Source organism: Salarias fasciatus, chromosome 9 (genome assembly GCF_902148845.1).
Source record: "Salarias fasciatus chromosome 9, fSalaFa1.1, whole genome shotgun sequence".
NCBI lineage: Eukaryota > Metazoa > Chordata > Actinopteri > Blenniiformes > Blenniidae > Salarias > Salarias fasciatus.
This window is the reverse complement of record NC_043753.1, coordinates 8,419,703-8,440,191: the sequence shown is the minus strand read 5'-3', so window position 1 is coordinate 8,440,191 and position 20,489 is coordinate 8,419,703. Positions and strand designations below refer to the sequence as shown.

General features: G+C 40.7%; 1 protein-coding gene across 2 annotated transcripts in view; it reads left to right on the top strand.

Annotated features, from left to right (window-relative positions):
• LOC115394293 (cadherin-18) overlaps nucleotides 1–20,489 on the top strand; it is a 91,348-nt gene that overhangs the window by 16,054 nt on the left and 54,805 nt on the right. For both annotated transcript variants that reach the window (XM_030099579.1, XM_030099578.1), the window contains exons 2-3: nucleotides 1,955–2,249; nucleotides 11,782–11,901. In XM_030099579.1, coding sequence (XP_029955439.1) covers nucleotides 1,955–2,249; nucleotides 11,782–11,901 — 415 coding nt within the window. The remainder of the gene's footprint in view (nucleotides 1–1,954; nucleotides 2,250–11,781; nucleotides 11,902–20,489) is intronic.

Below are 20,489 nucleotides of genomic sequence, written 5' to 3'. Positions count from 1 at the left end.
AGTTTAACTCTGCAACCCAGCTGAGCTATTGGCATGAAAGTCTTAATCCTCTTGGTATCAATTATGGCTGAACAAGTAGCTCGGCTCTCCCTCATTCCTCCGTCTCCTGGTGAGGGAAAGAGGCAGCGCTTTGCCATCTCTCTCAGTCTTGTAAGGATTCTCCTCCTCCGAAACTTTAATCTCTGAAGATGCATTTCTTCAGCGATGCTCGGATACAGTCAAGCCTGAAAGAGGAATGTTGAATAATGTAATGTCTTTGTTCGACAGTGGGTTTTTTTGCGAGACTGCTAAGGGGTTATTTAAAGATATACAGAAGACAAATGTTTTTAATAGTCTTTGTGGAGGATGGCATCCATTCATGGTAACTACATGGCAATACCCATGCCTTCATATGGAAACCATATTGATCCGTTGCATTATCAGTATTTGGATATGTACTTCGTAAAATTTAAATAGCCTTCAGTTTCCAATATCGCAAGTTTTCATCTCTGTTTGTTTGTTTTTGTTGTCTTGTGGTCAACCGTTTTCTTGGCAAGATGCAAGCTGCAAGCAACATCAATGAAAACCAGTATCAGCACAATTATGAAGCTCACAGCTTTGAAAGTATAATCAGAATTATATAGTTCCTTTTTCTGTATTAAATTAATACATCTTTACTGATTTTTTTTTATGTCCGTTTTGAAATCCGCCAACTGCAGGTTCCAAGATGGCACTTGTCTTGTCACACAGTCCTGGGTTTTCCTCAGCGTGTGTCTAAGCCATCTCCATTTTCTTGTTGGTATTTGGTGTGCCATTCTTTCGTGGTTGGTAACTGAACGTCTGGGTAAGTTGACCCAGGTAACAGAGTTATATCCCGGGTATGCTGCGCCTGTAGTGCAGACCTCTGATGACTCTTACCAACCAAATAATCAAATAAAACCAATGACAATATAATTATGTTTGAGCGCAACAGTGACAATGGGAACATTTTGTTTTCTTGTAGTCCTTATTCAAACCAACGTATCAGTCAAAAGCAATTTTAGCACAATTATAAAGGTCACATGATAAAAGTCTGTTATTTCCTCTTCTTTCTTACTCGAAATTCATCCACCATGACCATTGTTAAACTATGAGAAAACCATGGTGGTCCTGATGATTTGTTCCAACAAAGGAATCAATTACAGCCAATTACAGTCCAATCATCAGTACCACAGTGACAAAAAAAATTGACATTTTCTTTTGCTGCTTAGTCTACAGTGTTGGGCCATTTCCACTGTTAGTTTGACCATGAACCATGTTGTTTATGTTGATGCCGTTTAACAATTTACCGGTCGTGCTGACGTCTTAATTTAATCGACAAATTGGTTAAAACCAATTTCAGCATAATTATGAAGGTCTTGCACACTTAGAAAAATCTCTGAAATATGTGATCATTGTTGGATTTTTTTTCCACTGCAGAGGACATCGATCAAAACAACATTTAGCATGTAAAATTTACAGTGATGAAAAAGTATATCTCATATTTTGTTCTCCAGTAATGTGTCAAGCCCGTTGTTGTTTTGTTTCTGGTTAACCATGTTTTTCTTTCTAAGAAGCCTGTTGACTGTTTCCTTGTTGCTCTGGTTACTTGAATCAAACTGTTCAGTTTATTCTACAGTAACGTGTCGTGCTGGTTTTACTCCTGAATGTGGTGCTGTTGGGTGTGAGGGAAGAATAAAGGCGGTTGATGTGGCGAAGGTGTAAATGTCCCGACTGAGCGGTGTTTGGAATGATAGACTCGAGGATGGTGATTCTAAACCTTCATTATCTCAAAATGCTATGAAAGTGTTTGTACCGTCATTAAAAATCCCCGACATGCTTTCAAAGTACTTGAGTGACCGCCCCATAAAGAGTTCAGTCAACCCTAAGAAGTGATTGCGTCCTTGTTGTGTGCCTCTGTACTCACACACCTCCTTCTGTCTGCTCTGCTTTGCAGCTTCACTCAAACTCAGATAAAGGCGACGGATCTGTCAGGTACATTCTGAGCGGGGAAGGAGCCGGGACTATATTTATCATCGATGAAGTGACGGGAGATATTCATGCCACGAAGAGCCTGGATCGGGAGAGGAAAACGCATTACGTCCTGCATGCACAAGCCTTGGACCGCAACACAGAGGAGGCCCTGGAACCAAAGTCGGAATTCATCATCAAAGTACAAGACATCAATGACAATGCACCCAAATTTCCAGATGGACCCTTTGTAGCTACGGTGCCTGAGATGTCTGAAGTGGGTGAGTAGTGCTGCCAAATAAAGCCAGCGTTCAAATGATCGCCCGCTACTGTCAACAGCACTGAGCCTTCATTTGAATGGCTCGAGAGATGAAAAAAGTGTGTGAACTTGAGTGTTATATTTGCTGCTTTTTAGATACTCTTCATGGGTATAATCCTTTTTATCCCTGCAGCGAAGGGGGGGAACAAAAAAAAAAAAAAAAAAAGACCTGTGACACCATGCGTACGTTTCAAGACGGACGAACTCCGCTGTAAGATGGATCTAAAAGACAGTATTAGTATGAAGAGCCGTGATCAAACATGCTATTACTGTGCAGCATCCTAGTTTGTCCTCCCTGTGATAACATTCTCCACAATGTTTGATCTTCTGTAAGCCAGTCGAGTCCTCTTTTTCATCTTTGTTTTCTTGTAGCCGTGATGGTTTCCCTCCCGGGTGGGAAAGTCTTTATAAAGCACTCAATAGTGCCTCCGCAGCAATCCCCGCCATCCAGGCCGCCGAGTCCTCCACATGAGGGGCGAAAGCAAAGCCTCCATCCACCTCCGCCGAGACGGCCGCTCCTCGCTCTCCCGGGCGTCCCGTGGCAAACATGTCCGCTTTTCTCTTTTCACTCTCCCGTCCCTTTTTTCTGCTCCAACAAAAGCCACTCGTCTCTCAGTCCAGTGCATTATATGGCTCCAACACATGATGCTGTGGCATTTCGCAGCACTCGAAAAATATGTGGGCTGTACAAACACTGCCTAAGCAAAGAGTGTCAAACATGCGGCACGCGGGCCAAAGAGGCTCTCATCACGCCTGTGAAACCATCAAGCCCATTTCAGAGATTTTTATTTTGTCATTACTGCAGTCAGTAATGCAACATTGCATAAATAAGACTAAAAATCAAATCTTTATTTCATTTTTTTTCATGAGTTTTTGGGCAGTTTGCGTGTCGAAAGTAGTTAGTTTTCCCATTTATTCATACTGTGATACATCCTGTGCAGCTCTCTCTCAAATATGATTTTAAAGTGTGCGTGTGTGTGTTCTGAATTATTGATATTATTGGCAAGTCATTGCTATTGCTATTGTCATTGTCAAGGAATAATTAACATACAGGCCATTAATACATTGGTACAATAGTTGTTACATGCTTTCAGTGTGATTTCCTCTTTAATGAATTATAAGATAGTGAGGTAGGGGCTAAAACAAACGATAAACTGGGAGTCCAGTGGTCACAATTTGATCATAGATTAGATAGACTGCACACTCATTGGAACATAATGAAAGCTTCAAAGAAATTTGCTGTCACTGCAAAGACTTAGATGTGCAATATTTTCACAAGCTTTTTTATTTTTTTTAAAGCAAAAGCAGTGCTATTTTAATAGCATGCCTTTTTTTTAACAGGGTCTCCTTCTGCAAATGTCATATCACAATTAAACTGAGCCCTTAGCACGTCAACGTTTCAAGCAAAAACCCACAATTTTCAGGGCCGTTTTGCATTTGCATTTCAATAATTTTGAAAACAATGTCTTTTGAAGCTGTACTCAAAAAGTTTTCAGTAGCACAGTTGTCTGATGAACGAACACCCAAATGGCAACAAGTTTTCTGTTTTTACTTCAAAGTCATGGCATGAAGCTGACATGTTGCCTGTGTTCAGACACTCCTGGATGAGGCTAGAACTGCGAGTCTCACCATGTTAGATTACAGTCAGCTGATCACAAGTTAAAAATACGTATTCTTTATAACAGCAATGTTCCACTGATAAGTCATGTCAAAAATAGGCTGAATCCCAGATTTCTTGAAGATTTGGGTAGTAGGAGCATAATGTTCAAGAATCTCTCTCAACTTTCGGAGAGATTCCTCTAACAGTGTTTTTCAGGGGTGTAGGGGGTTAAACAAGCACACCTCACAAGAAGGGTGCTGTGGTTTTCAATTCAGTAGTTATTATCATTGCTGATCCCTTTACTTGAGTCTTTCTAATGTGTTTATGTCCTTGATTTAGGAAAAAAAGGAACTGCTAATTTCTTTTAGTTGAAAATTACAGTTAATGTCTTTCTACACTTTGAATTGTCCCTTCCTGCTGGGCCGTCTTTGGCTCCACCGAGCGATGTTTGACACACTGCACAGCGTTGAAGGGTCTAAAATATTCTCGAAAGATTTTTTTTTTAGAGAAGAAAACACGCACGCACACACACACACACACACACACACACACACACACACACACACACACACACACAACTGAAGCTGAAAATGAATAGCTTCATCAGCTCTGTGCAGGAAGAAGATGGAAATGTGAAAAACCGTTTAAATATGCAAACCTCAATAGACCTGTAGGCGCCCTCTTTATAAACAGTCAATATCTCCCCGGTTGCGTTCGTGAATATTCATGAACACACTGACACATACACACTCACACGCACACACACACACACACACTCTCAACTTTGCTTGTTGGGATATTTGTTTCTAGCTCGGGTGTGTCAAGTACACGTCCTGATCTCCCCTAAGAGGAGTGCGCTTTCTGTTTTTGGTGCTCTTTTGTGAAGTAATACTCATTTATAAGGAATGTTTTTGGATTTACGTGAAGCTTAAGGTAGATGAGGGTTCCATTTCACTTTTGTAGACACAGTTAAACTATATGAAATCCCACAAATGCTGCTTTATTGTTGGGAACACCATTAATTGTCAGTCTTATTGCCCAATGTTACGCATTTCAAATGAATATTTCAGATTTCGGTTCATTCTCAGGTAGAAAGAGGTATGATTCTTATTGTAGTGTAAAGATATTCATAATAAGCCCTCTAATAAATATTGTACCATTTATGAATATTAGAAACGGCAGTCTTGAATGCATGCATAAGAGGGTTTGATATTATGTTCTGAGTGCTCGAATAATACTCATTTATTATGAATATTTTTAGACTTATGTGTAGCTCGAGGTAGGAAAAGTATCAACTTCCACATTAACAGTATATATATAATAAATTCTCAAATAAATAAGTTAACATGTATTAATATTGGAAACAGCAGCCATTGCAACACCTTATTCCCTTGAATTGATGCATTGCTTCATAATGTGTTTTTAAATGTTTTTTTCATTTAATATGTTTAGATTTATGTGTCATTTTATTCCAGAAAATTTTACATTACAGTTGTAATATGACATTTTGCTTAGAAAAACCTATAGTAAATAAGAGATCTTAAATGTATTGGATCATGGTCTTAACCATGTGTGGCTCAAAGTAGAAAAAGTCGATTTTGACATAAATATTGTCATTAGGGATGGCTCAGTCACAGTTTTGAATGTAGGCCCAATATTTTCTCAATCCGACATTTACATTATTATTCCTTTACTGTAAAAATATCATGGGGAAAAAAAGTATAGAAAAAAATTTTATTTTGAAAATCCACATTCTTCCAGACCACTGACATGTTAGCCGCTGGATTGCTAACGCTGCTTACGGCCATAGACATAATGTACGTAGGCGCCTCATTACGTGCTGGAGCGTAATCCAGCGTTGCCGCCATATTGGTTTGGTCACATCACTCTAGGCAAGCACCAGAGCCAATCGGAGTCATGTAAATTAAGCTGGTTCTGAGGATGTATTTTTATTTACTCGGGGAACTCATTGCCTAAACCCAATTTCAAATTGAGAGCCATCATTTCATGCTTGTGCTATTTGTTGTCTCTGTCTCTAAGTCTGCGCCACATCACAAAAATTAAACACCATGGAGTTCCAGAGTGCCGGCAGCTGCAGCACATGCAAGAAGCTTTAAACCTATATTGTGCTGAATTGATGTGTAAGATGCCTTTTGGAGCTGTTCTTTGTTGAATAACACTTTCTTCTTTACTATGTGTAGGCATAATCTTATTTAGAAAACAATGCATTTTTCTTGTAATATGTTTATTAAAACCCTAGAATAGCCTAATAATTGACATTTAACTTTACTGGATAAGCATTTCTATCTGGTGTTAATAATGTATTTCTATTGTATTCTAAGGATCGACTTTGTTAGTGATACTCTTTGTTAAATAATACCTGTTGACCATGAATATGTTTAGAGTTAAGTGTAGTTCAAGCTGGAAAGGTGCCGTCCAGGATCATATCAGTCGCATTCATTTGTGCGACCGTATTATGCATAGCAACTGCATATTTGCAGTGTTCATCTATACATTGGTGTCTTTTGTTCATATCTAACAAGAGTGCTTGTTTCAAAGTTTCCCTGCAAACTTCATCATCGGTTGCACGAAGAGGAAGGGGGGAAAAAAAAAGAATCAATCACAATTGATGACCCACGGGAAGGATTCGAGGACTGTGAAGGGGAAAATAATTAGCCTTTTTTTGCCGCCCACTCTTTTGCTCATGTCCATTAAAGTAATTCCTCCTCGGTTCGGCGTCTGCTTCGTCAAATCGGCTGTAACAATCAGCTGTCCTCACACTCCAGAGCCTTAATCCCCATGCATTCGTCAATACTGGGGCTCCCAAGTGTAGGAAAGGGCTGTCTTGGAGTGTGGCAGCTAATTGGTTGTGATGTTCTTTTTCCTGTCTAAATTGATTAGCTGGGCACATGCCAGGTAGTTTTAGTACCTCCCATTCAAAGATGCAATCATATTTTTGACTGCAATGTCAATTTCCTACTGTACGTACCCCGGCTGATGAGCCTCTAAATGGGCGAGCAGCCACTTCACTTCTGGGGAAAATTAGCGTTTAGCGGAAGCTTCCGGAGGCGGAGGCTGTGGCTTGTTTAGATGATCAGTTAAGATGAAATTAATTCCACTGACGACGGCGTTGAGTTGTTGACATGTTTCATCCGTTATTAGTGCAGATGAAGGACCTACCATATTTCCATCCGTCCCTATTTGGTTCATCCAAATTGAGGATTCAGGGGGTTGGAGTATGGAAAACACACAAGAAAGACCAAGACACACGTTCACATTTCCTCCTATAGGTGATTTAGGTCGACGTGGTTGAGTTTTTGGTCCCAAGTGAAGTACAGTTGTGCCGGTATGAGAAGAAAAACAGACTCTGGACAGTGTGAAAGCAGACACCCTGAGGCTAGTAGGTGGTCAGGTGCTCTGGTACACCCTGCATGCAGTGTGAAGGAAATCTCAGGAGACCACAGACCCATTACCCCTCATATGCTGCACTTTGAGCTAAAACAGCTCCCATACACTGATAAGCAATGACATTATAAATGCAAGACTGTCCACAGCACTCAAGAACAGTTAATGCCTCAGGTAGGAGGTGTTTAATTGTTATGTAGAATCGTGCCACATGAAGGCACAGAATTTTCTCATCACTAAATGACTATGAAACTCGTCTTTTCCAATAATGTGTAGGAGACCAGTCCTAAGACCATATTTCCAAGGTCTTGGTCTTGACATAGTCTGACCACCTTCAGGTCTTGGTCTTGAGATGCCCTCGGCTTGGACTTGACTCAGTGTCAGCCCTTTAATGTCTTGCTGTTGTCTTGATTTTGGGATACTTTGGTTTTGGTCTCCACTCATCCCGAGTTGGTCTTGTGATGCTCTGTTTTTCGTCTTGACTTGGTCTCAGGTGGTCTTGACTACAACACTAGTTATGGGGACAAGTCACTCCGCCTTGTTAGCGCAGCGTTTGGTTTTGCATGAAAAGTCTGAGAATGTGGTAGCAGCCTGAACAAACTACTGAGGCTCATTTATAACTTGGACCTCAAGTGAAAGCACCCTTACAGTGATCAGTTAGTCAAATGCTTGCTGATGCATTGTGGGAGGAAAAGCCCCCAAGCCCACTTTGGAGTCAAACCGGGGACATTCTCGCCATGAGAGAGTGCTGAAACCGACACCACTGTGCAGTTCTAACAGTTATTTATTATTGATGCTACATATTCATCTGGGAAACTGTGATTCAACATATCCCCTCTTGGTGTGTGTGGGGACGGGATGTGTACGATGATCATGATGAAAACCCTATTGACTGAACATTTCTGAAACAAAAACACACAGTCGATGCCTTTTCCTGTTGATCTCTGATATTAAATGGGGCCTGAAGACCAGGTGTGTCATCAGGTGTTCCTGGAACGATTTCACTGTACTTTAAAACATTGAATGTTGAGTTATGCATTGCATCAAACAAAGGGATTAAACTCTCCAAATTGCAGTTCAATGAGAACTTTGCTGTTGCATTTATACTCCAGACAAAACTCTGGGCGAATGGTCAAACAAAGAAACGTTCCTCCATATACAGTATAGTTTTCCTGACAAGTACCTTGTCTTACTAATACACCATGTACCTCTGATCAATGAATGCACAGACCATTATGCTTTCCGTCCATGATGCAACTTGTTGAAAACAGCCCCCAAAGTGTAACTTTTTTTAAATGCATTAAATCTGTCTCTGTGGAAACAAGGGTGAATGCAACTTTTCTGAAAATGCTGCTACTGCGCATAAAATAGGACCTAACGGCACCAGATTAACAGCTTAAACATTTCTATGAGGCTGCTCAGTCAGCCAGTGATGGATCACAAGAAATTAACTCATTTCATTGTCGTAGTGTTTGTATGTGGGTGAAAAGGGGCACAAACGGCCATCATCGATTCCACAGGGAAGCTAGACGAGCTGATTAATGGCCGGATTTCCCCACACTGTCGTCCTCTCTTTGTCTCAGACCCACCCAAATAAAAATTCATCCATCTGTCCTTCCCCTTAAACCGCTTTATCCAGGTCAGGCTCTCTTTGGAGCCGGAGCTGATCGTGACTGTATTTGTTCGTCCATCACACGGATCTCACAGAGACTGACAGTAACACACATGTGGCTATGTAAAAAGAATTGAAAACTGAAATATGTGGAAAAAGCTGCTTTACATAGACTGCAAATATAATTTTATTCAGGTCTACTTCAAATTACGAATTATGTGTTTTCTAGTTCAATAGATTCATCTGTTAGAAGTTCAGCAATGTTTTCAACCTCCATCAATGTTCAGATGTGTCCTGCTGGCTTCATAAGTGTCATTATTCTACATTAAGCTCTCAAAAAAGTAGTTTTCACATGTGGAAATGGTATCTGATGCTAATCTTTAGCAAATGCATGCATGCTGACTGCCGATTGTAAAAGTATCATCAAACCCATTCAATCCTGCACTTATCGCTTCGATAGGACTAAATGTATGGTTCATATATGCTAACTCAAGCACTTGAACTGAAGGGCTTTGTGAGCAAAGCCTAGAATGCATAATGGGCACATCATTACTCGTCAGAATATCCAATGAAATGTTTCAAATTTACTTACTTACTGTCAGATTTACATACAGATACTGTAAAGAAACATAATTTATTAATATATCGGAGACAGACACCTCTGGACTGTACAGGTTAATTCAGTTTAATCCTGAATAGATTTCATTGGACAGATGATGTGGAGCCAGCTCACCTTCCAAAGCAATCTCAGACATGATGAAAACCAAATAATTCCCACTGCAATTTTCCTCGCAGAGGCTGACAGAGATTCAGAGAGCACAGGCATACCAAGAGGTATAGGGTTCATTACGGCTGACATTTCACTCCCGTTCTGTACATTTCCTTTGAAAAAAATATATATTTAAAAGAATCATATACCCCACAGGACACAGTGGAGTCAGTTTTCCTTGTTTGATTTAGTTTAATTCTTCAAAGAAAACAATAAAATGGGTGTCCAAAGATGCACAAGGCTGCTCTGTGTCTTCTAATGCATTGGTCCTTACATATACTAATGCATCATACAAGCATGTAGTGCAATTACAATGCACTTATCACGCAATTACAGTGGTTTAATGAAGCCTGTAATGCAGTTTGAGCAACACGTGAAGTGTTAAATTAAACAACAAAGGCTTTTCCACTGAATTTCAAGCTTCACTTAAAGTTTTCAAGTCGTCTGTCTTTGTTTTTGTCATCGACTGCAATGAAGGAAGTCGAACATGCTCCACCATGAGAGTGCAAACATGAGGAAAATCATCTGAGTTCGCAAAAGTTCTAACTTTTTTTTTTTTAGAAGAAGAAGTACAGAAACTTTGGTATATGAGCCTTTTTTCAATGTATCTTTTGGTAGTGTCGGTGACAATATACGGCTTCATTATTAGCAATGACACAGATCATCATTGAGCATGTAAAAAGTAAATTAATCGATAAAAAGAAAAGATGCGTTAAGGTTTTTTGTTTTGTTTTTTTTAACTTTGCCTACATGCCTTTGCTTCCATTTCTCATTTAAATTACAAACAAATTGTGCTGCTTTCTGCCTTCTGTGTGATGGGTCTCATGCCCTGACTAGGGCCGGTGGCTGCACAACAGTTAACCTGCCAGGTCTGTGAATCAAAACAAAGTCACGTTTCTCTTTTGGTGTCTGCTTAGACGACGACTGTGCAACTTTTTGAAAATGACTCCCAAGATGAGACTTTTTGAAAATGGTCCAACTCCATTGAAACAGACCTAATGTAACTCTTAAGACGCTGCAACTGCACATGCGCCCCACTGTCATAGTGAGTACTTCTGTGAATGTGCGATTAGATGGACGATGACAAAAATGGCGGCCTCCAGAGTGGCACGATTTCCCGTCCATGTTCTGCTGGGACCGGTCATGTAAATGAGGCCTACTATTCCTGGTGTCAAATACTAAAAGAACTAATGTTGTGCATTCCAGACTATACTGAAACCTAACTGGATTGGAATCCCTTTTAAATCTTTCATTTTTAAACAAAACAGGAAATCTCGGGACTCGACCGTGATTCATGTAACATGAGCCCTCATGTGATTACCTTCCAGAGCGTCATGAAAGACGACCACTACTATCAGCTGCTTCTACTGTGAAAGAGCCAGTTTTAACCTTGTTCAGTAGTTTCTAAACTATATATAACTCTGTGGTTAATGTGTGTGTGTCATTGATTTAGCATCGTTAACATAAAGAGAATATGAGAACATTAACAAATGTAAGAAATTAGTATTATATGAGTGTAATAGAAAGTGCAGATATTTGCATTCAGCTGTAGGAAATGAAAGCAAAGTGAATGAAACACAAACAGGTATCTGAAAAACATCAATTCAGTTACACTAACATAATACAAAACCTTTGTAACGTACCGTGTCATTTATGCATAATGTGCAACAGGACCTGCATGTGTGACTGTGCTTTTGTAACTGCTCCAGTTTAATTGTGTGGTTATTATTCATTCTCACAGTATTATGTGAGTAACATTCTTTGATTCATTAAAGATATTTTCTGTGCGATGGCCAAGAGTTCATTTGGGCGTTTTTTTTTTTTTGTTGTTTTTTTTGGACGTGTGACTTGCTTTGAATTAAACAAAGTGACTCTTTATAAAGCTGCATGTCTGTGTCCTGCATTTTAAGCACGACTCTCTTTGCCTTCTATCATACATCGAGTATTTGTGCACATTAAGTCTCCCCGGATCCGAAGGCACCAGACACGGTTGCTAGGAAATGTTTCGATTGGATTCAATATGCGGCACACTTGCATGCACATTTGACAAGCTTTTAAAGGCTCGCTGGCTATCTGGACTAATTTGTTTTCTCTGTGTTCGTTTTCAGGCACATCTGTGTTGCAAGTCACAGCGACTGATGCCGACGACCCCACCTATGGAAACAGTGCCAGGATAGTCTACAGCATTCTACAAGGACAGCCATATTTTTCTGTTGACCCCAAAACAGGTGTTGTATAACCTTTTTCCAAACACATGTGATTTCACACATTTCGACAATATTCTGTCCCTGAAGGACATCTCACACTTTATTTCTGTTTGCAGTATAAATGCATCCGACCAGAATCCTACTTTTTTTTTTTTAATCTTATTGAAGGAGGATCCATGCCTCACTTGATTTATATATTTAACTGCACAGGCTTTTGCAGAAGTTCTGTTTAAACATTTATTTTCATATTTTTATTCAGCAAATGTCATAATATTAAAAGTGACAAGTGAGATTACACAGATGTGTTTTATCCCATATGCTGTTAGACATGAATATTCCAACATTACTTTTGCAGACTGATAGAGTCTGGTAGAGCTTTCTAGCCTTTATGCTGGGATGTTCCTGGTTTGGATGGATGGATGGATGGATGCAAAAAATGTCAGGATAATTAGTAAAATGGCCTTATACAGATACTTACTTGGCAATATGAGGACTTGTGCACATGCAAAAGCACAGTAACTAATTATAAGTGCGTGCGATCACTCTGTTCTGAACTGATTAATTCTAGTGGAAATATGTTTTTTTTTCTTTCTTTCTTTCTTTTCTGGCTGGGAACACGGTGTTTTCTTATTGCACCACGTCTGACATCATAAACGCTACAGCAGTCACAGTAGAGTTATGGACCACTCATTCAGCTGCTATATTTTGCGAGCACGCGATCCACTCTTTGTGAGCTATAACTAACTCCTCGGGGGTCAAAGAAGACGTTTGTGGAGAAGCCTTCAGAAAGCCATTGTTTTCTACCTTGTGTAAGAGGGATGGATAGCCACGGCAGAGAGATACTCACCGCTTTCAGATTCCATCTTTTGTCTGAGAGAGGGCCACTACGAGAGTCCATAAAATGTTAATAAACCTTCTAAAGTGCACGACATATACCTTTTATATGACGTGAAAAATGTGTTGTTGTCGGTGTGTGCACATCTGTTTATTTAGGGCTCTTCATTTTGCCTCACAAAGGAGTGTGTGAGTGTGTGTGCGTGCATAAGTTTTTCAGGCTCGCCTCCTCTGCTGCTGCTGCTGTCAGTTAACATGAACAACAATCCACTTGTATGAATTGATTCATTGCTGTCTGCAACAACTATTGGTCCCTTTGAGACTATACCGCCCATGTAAAACATGAATTCTTTGCTGAATGAGCAACACAAATGAATTGCTGAATATTTTGGCTTCACCTCGCGGGGGGAATGCAATGGGGATTGATGGAGCAATTTCGCAGTGGTGTGTTGAGGCAGAAGCGTTGGCAATTTCTGAATGAAAACTAGTTGTTCTCGTGCGGTATTGAATATTGCATTTGGATGACCATATGTTTCTACAGTAGTCTAATTCTATTTTAAACCCCTTTAAAATAATGTCAGACAAAGGAAACAAATGGAATGTTAATTTCAATCAGTTTGCACTTCATAGTCTCCCTAAAGGCGACTACAGCATGTGGACAGGGAGAGTTGACACATCAGACTTGCAACCTTGTGACTGAAACCTTCAACTTCAGCTGAGCCACAAAATTGTCTTTTTAGTCTTTAAGCCTCAATTTGTTTCTCCTAATGTAACCACAGACTCAAGCTGGACCTACGCAGTGAGTCTCAGACCTTTTAAACAACATGTCATCTGTTTAAAATGTACTTTGAATCTGTAATCTGCACTTGGATTTTGTACACTTCAACACTACACTTCAAAATATAAACACCTGGAGTATCAAAGCCATCATTTAAAGAGACAAAGATTATTTCTAATGAACTGAACAGCATCCAGTGTCTAACCTGCTTTGTTTAAAAATGGACACAGATTATTTCAACAAGAACCATTTAAACTACCTGAATTCATAAAACATCACCTACAACTTTGAAAACAGACCTGTTCTCTTTGAACATGACTTGACCTCTTTAAACCGCACCGGAGCTCTTTAAAGGAGGTTTAAACTCTTGAAACTGAACCCAGACCTCCGCAATTAAATTCTGTAAGCCAGACCTGGACTTTTTGGCCCAGACACTCTAAATAATGTGAATTTCTTTGAACATGAACTTTTAGAAGAATTAAATTCACTTAAACCAGCAACATGGAATCTGCCTGATCAAATGGTTGAGTCGCCATGGTTGCTTCGTATTGTCAGTTTCCTCTGTTGCTGATTCTGCAACAGGAATCTTTAAAGCAATTGGATTGTTAGTCCTGTGTCCAACCACCAACCTGGAGGACCAGGTACCGTACTTCGTCAGGACGCATACCCTTTGACCTCTCAGGCATTTGTGACCCTACAAGGAGACAAACCTTCCACTGGTTCGCATTTCAGAATACAATAATGCCATACACTGGTATCTGGCTTGTCATTCACATGAAAAATCATGAAGCCACCACTGATGACACATATTAGATACTTGACTTTTAATCGAGTGTCTGCGGATGAGTTCCAACACTAAAGGAGAATATCAGAACCTGAATCTCCCAGAGAAGTTCAGTGTCTCCGAACACCATTGTCATGTAAGCAGACACCCGAAACTCAATGAAAAACTGGCGTTTTCGCTCATATAAAAGGGGCCTGAGACACCCCCACCGTTTCAGGCCTGCTCACAGGAAAAGAAAACATCTCTTGTTGGGATCAATACAGTATCACTCTGTTTTTCTAAACCGTTTTTGGCATTTGCAGTGTCACATCAGATGCTTTGCTTTGCTCGAGCTGACTCGGCTTTTTGTCTGCATTGTTGTTCAGCGTTGGGTTTGCAGAGGAGCCGCGGTTTGATCGAAGGCCTATCCAGTTACACTCTCCACCCAGCAGTCCTCCACCCCAACCCCCCCCCCCCCCCCCCCCCCCCCCAACCGTTTTCATTTTGTACAAGTCGACTGTTGTGTTCCACCCTCCCTCCCTCCCAACAAATTAGGACAAGGACAGCGGTCAGCGAGGAAGCGTGCGCATGGAGGGAGTCGCATGCGATCTTTGATATGCTAAGCCCACATCTTAAAGCAGTGGCGTTGGCACGCTGCCACAAATTGAGCACGGCACCGGGGAGATGAAGCCTCTCCTGCATCTGCCTCCCAGTGTATTAGTGTGCTTCCACCTCCTCATATCCACGTGTACCTGTTTTCCCTCTCCGCCCCGACTGCAGAGGCACCGTCATGGGAAATCGACATATTAGTAGCAGGATTAAAAGAGCACACGCTCCTCGCAGGGGGAATACACACACACACACACACACACACACACACACACACACACACACACACACACACACACGCACCTCCTCCCACCTGACCTTGGTGAGGTGCCCCGATGCAGCAGTGACAGATTTTACAAGGCCCATGAGGTAGAGGGAGAGATCACTTCAGGACAGGAGGGTAATGATAGCATTTGGCCGGCACATATGGCATTGAGGGAATACCCGAAGGATTGTCTCAGACTTGACCCAAATCCTCTGCAAGACACAAAGAGAGCAGTTTTACCTGCGTCTCCTGTCTGGCTGGCTTTCTTTAGATGGAATCATGCTTAGCATAAATGCGTGATTCCACCTTCGGATATAGCAGGTCGCTTCAGCAAAGCAATCATGAAATGTGGTTTGTCTTATTTAGCCCATTAGGTTCTTTATTGTTTCGAGGCGGTTAATTAAATTACAGTACAGTAATGTCCCTAATCAAAGCAAAGAGCACCTGCTGATGTGCTTCTATGTCGTGTTTAAGTTTACATCTCCCTGTAGTTTAAAATGACCGTGTTGCTAATCTGTATGCTAAATTACAGCAACGTGATTGGAACTCTAAATATACAGGTGTGTTTTTGTTTATGTATTTGCAGATGCATTTTGCGACTAAATTTAAAGATACGACTTTGTCCATTGAATGATATCAGTAAGACAGTCCAAATATTTTAATTTCTGCCAGCAGTTTTTGTTTTTTTTATTCGAAAGTCCACGTTATTTTTCTCACAATTTCCAGTGTGTGTGTTTGATTGTGCATTATAAATGATGAATGACAGAGATCCATCATATAAAAATACCTCTTTCATCTGTTCTTTTACACATTTCAAGTTAATAATCAACAAACGTGTTACAAATGTACCCATTTTTAAACATTTAAATGATTGTATTTCCATGATTTAGTCGAGTGATAATGAAGTGCGGTGCTGAAGTCTAATTTTCTTTAGGGTTATGCATAACTTGTACGATTTATGACTCGTGTTTTTTAATGACTCATTTGTTTTAACAAATTAAATGTGATTATTTCTCCCTTCAAGCTGCGACATTTCTTCCAAAGACTCAGTGTCTTCGTAAACATTCATTAAATCATTACGGAGTATACTGTTAATTGATCTAAATGCCACACTTGGCTTCTCGTTTTTACTATCCCCTTTAAGAAAAACAACAAACAAACAAACAGCCATAGTAGTCCTTTAACATAAGAACCATTTTCAAGTAGGACACCTATCCCATTTACATTACATTTTTTTGCATTTTCATTTCTGAAAAATGTTGTGTTGACACAACAGCAACGGTTGCATTTCCTCCTATTTCCATAGAGATGGAGCATCGTCAAACAGTTGCCTTTCCAGTTACTCTCAGCACCACTGGTGTGTAAAAGGACGCCACAAATACAATTAAAGTTGACTGGTTTCACTTGAAAGCATTGTGTAAATAGAGAATTAGATGCTTTTAACCTTTTGTTTTATTTGAACCGTCTGTTCAAACAAAATGTGTCAAATTCAATAAAATCAAATAGATTTTGTAGTACCTCCGTAAAGTGATTAAATATGACCGTTGTGCCATAATTTAGTTCTCTAAGAGAATAATCTCACTTTCCTTACACTCAGTGACAGTCACGTCAGTTCAGGAATACATTTTGGCTAATTGTAGAATCAAGACTGGAAATCTCTTCAGCCAAAACATATCCAGATGTTGGCCGTTATACAATGGGCTTAATCATTATATGATCTGGGAAAAATGAACAAATGAAACAGAATTGCCCAGCTTCAGAACATATTTTAAAAACTGATCAAGATGCAGTGCAGAAAGCTGCCACATCTGCTTTTTTTTTTTAATTTAATTTAATTTCCACACATTTCTCCCTCCAGACCTTCCATCATTATCAGTTGTATCAGATAAATGTATGTCTGCTAATTCCTTCAACGGAGTAAATCGAATCCAACTTCTTATCTTTTTTTTCTGTGACGTATAAAACTATTGCAGACATGCCAGCTCCAGTTTTAAACCAACCTTTTTTTTCCTTTTTTTTTCCTTTTTTTTTTTCCAGTGAAGGCAAGCAACTCCCTTAATGTCATCCTCTGTGTCAATTATTCAGTTAAGCAGTATGAACGCTGTCATTTTGTTCCAAGCTATTAGAACATCAGTCTCAACCCTGACTGATGTGGAAATGTATTAAAGATATTTTCTCAATTTATCCACAAGATGTGGAACATTTTATTGGTGAAGTGTGTGACTTCATTTTTTTGAAGAAAAAACTATTAAGTGAAAACTAAAGTCACAATATCTTTACGTCAATGACTATATTTTGTGCTGTCGAACTTGTTGCCTGGAGTCCCATCAGAACAATGGTAGTTTTAGGCCCAGTTTGCCCGGCGTTTCAAGTGAAAACACATCGCCTCTGCATTTTTGTTTCAGAAACGTTTTGTGTTTACATGGCAATGTTTTTAAAATTGATATCCACTGAAAACAATGCAGTTAGCAAGCCAGGCCAGAGGTGGAAGTTTGTTTTTGGAAAAAAGCCATACACATATGTGTGCAGAAAACAATACACTCTAAACTGGTGGTTCCTCTGTTTCCATGGAGATGGAGTCGGAGCATTTTCATAAAGTTCCTCCCTGGGAGCTGTTGTCAAAAAGTTGACATTTCCGAGCACCGTTTTTGAGTAAATGGATCCACAAAATACAGGTTGTAGGTCATATGTTTTCAAGTTGAGAATGTTGTTGTGCAAACAGTCACTTCTTCAAGACACTCAGATTATTAAACTTCAGAGAGACCTATAGTGGGACTTCAGATTTTTTTACCCCCCATATCCAGCCATTACGCTAAATTGAGCTAACGCGCTAATGGCTTTGGTGCTACCCCGAGCTGAAAGACACACACACACACACATACACGCTGCCCTTAATGTTTCTTGGTGGCTCGCTCAGAAGTGGGCTCGTCCAGAGTTTTGTGTAACAGCCATAAATCCTCGCAAGCTGTTCTTCCACAAGGACCTTGAAAGCTCTACCTGCTGCGTATGTTGTGACCTGTCTGGGGATTTTTTTCATCAAAAACAAAACCAGAAGCACAAGGGCAAGAGAGCCTTCGACAGACAGACAGTCCGCTCTGTGAATTTTAAGTCACTCTTTGGAAAATGTTTCAAATTGGTGGACAAGTTTGTTGATATGACATGTTGTGTGTTTTTTTTTTTTTTTTTTTCCGAGAAGACTGTGTCAGGTTGCGGTCCGGACCTTTAACTAGCGTGATGTGCTCATTAGTGCAAGAACACTCGCTGCAAATGGATTTAGTCGATTGGAGGGTTTTCGGATTTCAAAACTGCAAGTCAGTAAATTTAAGGGGATATTTCTGGATCTTAGCTAAATTTCGTCTGAGATTACGGCTGCGTTCATCCCTTTGACATATGGGTCATAATTCCTGTCTTTCCCATCACCGCTGTGCATCTGTCACTGATCCACCGAGACATCAAGGCTGTTCCCCCAGAGACTCATACCCGAGTGCTCCCCTCAAACCTTTTTGCACACACACACACACGCACACACACTTCAGACCCCCTTTGCACACTAAATAGGCTAATTTCTCTGCTGATCTGGGATTTCTGAGTTTATTGAAAGGGCTGGCACACACTGAGGCGTTTGTTGCCGTGAATGGATGAGGTGTTACCTCATGTTTAATCAATAGTAAAATCTGTCAATTTGCCACTCGTGTGATGAAGCACAGCAGTTCCCAATCAGAGGTGTCAGATCCCCCCCGAAGTGGGGGTATTAAAGATCACAGGGTTCCTCTAAGGTCATTATATTATAGTTATATTTCGACGCTTCAAAGAAAACCGTAATAAGAGACTTTCCAGCATCAAGAGAATACGTGATAAAATGCTTTTATTATAGGCTCCTGCTTTTGTATGTTGGGTTCCCGGTAATGTTTTGATCAGACATAAAAGAGGGGGACAGCAACCTTTCACAGAGGCAGTCAGTGGGGGAATAAAGGTTGGGGAACTTGACTGTGGAGCATAAATGTCACACATATGGTCAGAACAGCCCGTCGGACTGTTCGCATCCTGCTGGTTGACTTTTCAAAGTGTAGGAAAAGACATACTCTGTGAGAATATTAAAAGTAACTTTCATTTTGCATGTGGTTACTGGAGATTGTAGACCTTGAAGGTCCCATATTATGCAAAATTCACTTTACAATGGTTTTGTAACAAAAATATGCGTCCTGAGCCTGTCCACAAACCCCCCAAAAATGGGAAAAGTCTATTCTCTCCTTCTCTTGCTTGCTCCACCTTTCAGCAAACGTGTGCTCAAACGCTCGGTTTTGAAATTCTCTGGTTTGTGACGTCAATAACCCAAATCGCGCCTCCTCCACTTTAGTGACACCGCCCCAGACAAGTGACACACAGCCCCAGGAAAATTCATTTTATGCCGTGTGTGTTTCTGCTTGCAAACGCTGCTCTGATTAAGGGACATATGATGCCTTTTTCACTTTGTGAGGAGTTTCTTATTACCTCCGCCAGGAGGTTACGTAATCACGTCCGTCTGTTGGTTTGTTGGTTGGTTGGTTGGTCTGTTAGCAAGATTACGGAAAAAGTAATGGACGGATTGCAGTGAAACTTTGTGGAAAGGTGGGTCTTGGGCTAACTTACAGTCCATTAAATTTTGGTGATGATCCGGATCACTGTCTGGATCCAGGAATTTTTTAAAAGAATTCTTTATCATTGAGAGATAGGGCAGTCTTTCACATAGTTGGGCAGGCCCGCCGACAGGGGGGGACAAACGCCTGGTTCACACAAGACGCGCCGCTTCCAACGCAGAAGTAGAAGCGCCGCGCACCGAGTTTCAGATCGGCGCCCCTGTTACCCTATCTGACGGTTCATACAGGAGGCGCGGGACAGCGCCGCGTGCGTAGCGGCTCGCATCGTGGACTGCGGCCGCTCCGCTCCTCTCTATTTTCTCCGCGAGCCGCGCACGCTGTGTACCGCCAGTTGAAAAGCTGGACAGAGCAGATCGCACCACACAGGAAGTCTGGAACGGAAAATACGAGAGAATCTGGTCAATTTTCCAATTAAAATGAAGTAAAATAACATTAATTATGTTGCTTTTCGGTTTTCTTTTTCAGATAAACACACACACACACACAGGGAGAGAGGGCGAGAGAGAGAGGCACCGCCGAAGCGCTCTGCTCTGATCATCCCCCCCCATCACAATGTTGTTTTATTATATATGGTGTTCTTACTGTTGTTGGTGACTGATTTGAGCCGTGGCGGAGGTCTGCGCTCTCTGAGTGCCAATTTCTAGTATATGTTGTAGCCTCATTAAGACGTTCAAATTTGAAAACTGTCTTTTTCCTCCTTGTCTCGTTACACCACATTTTTGA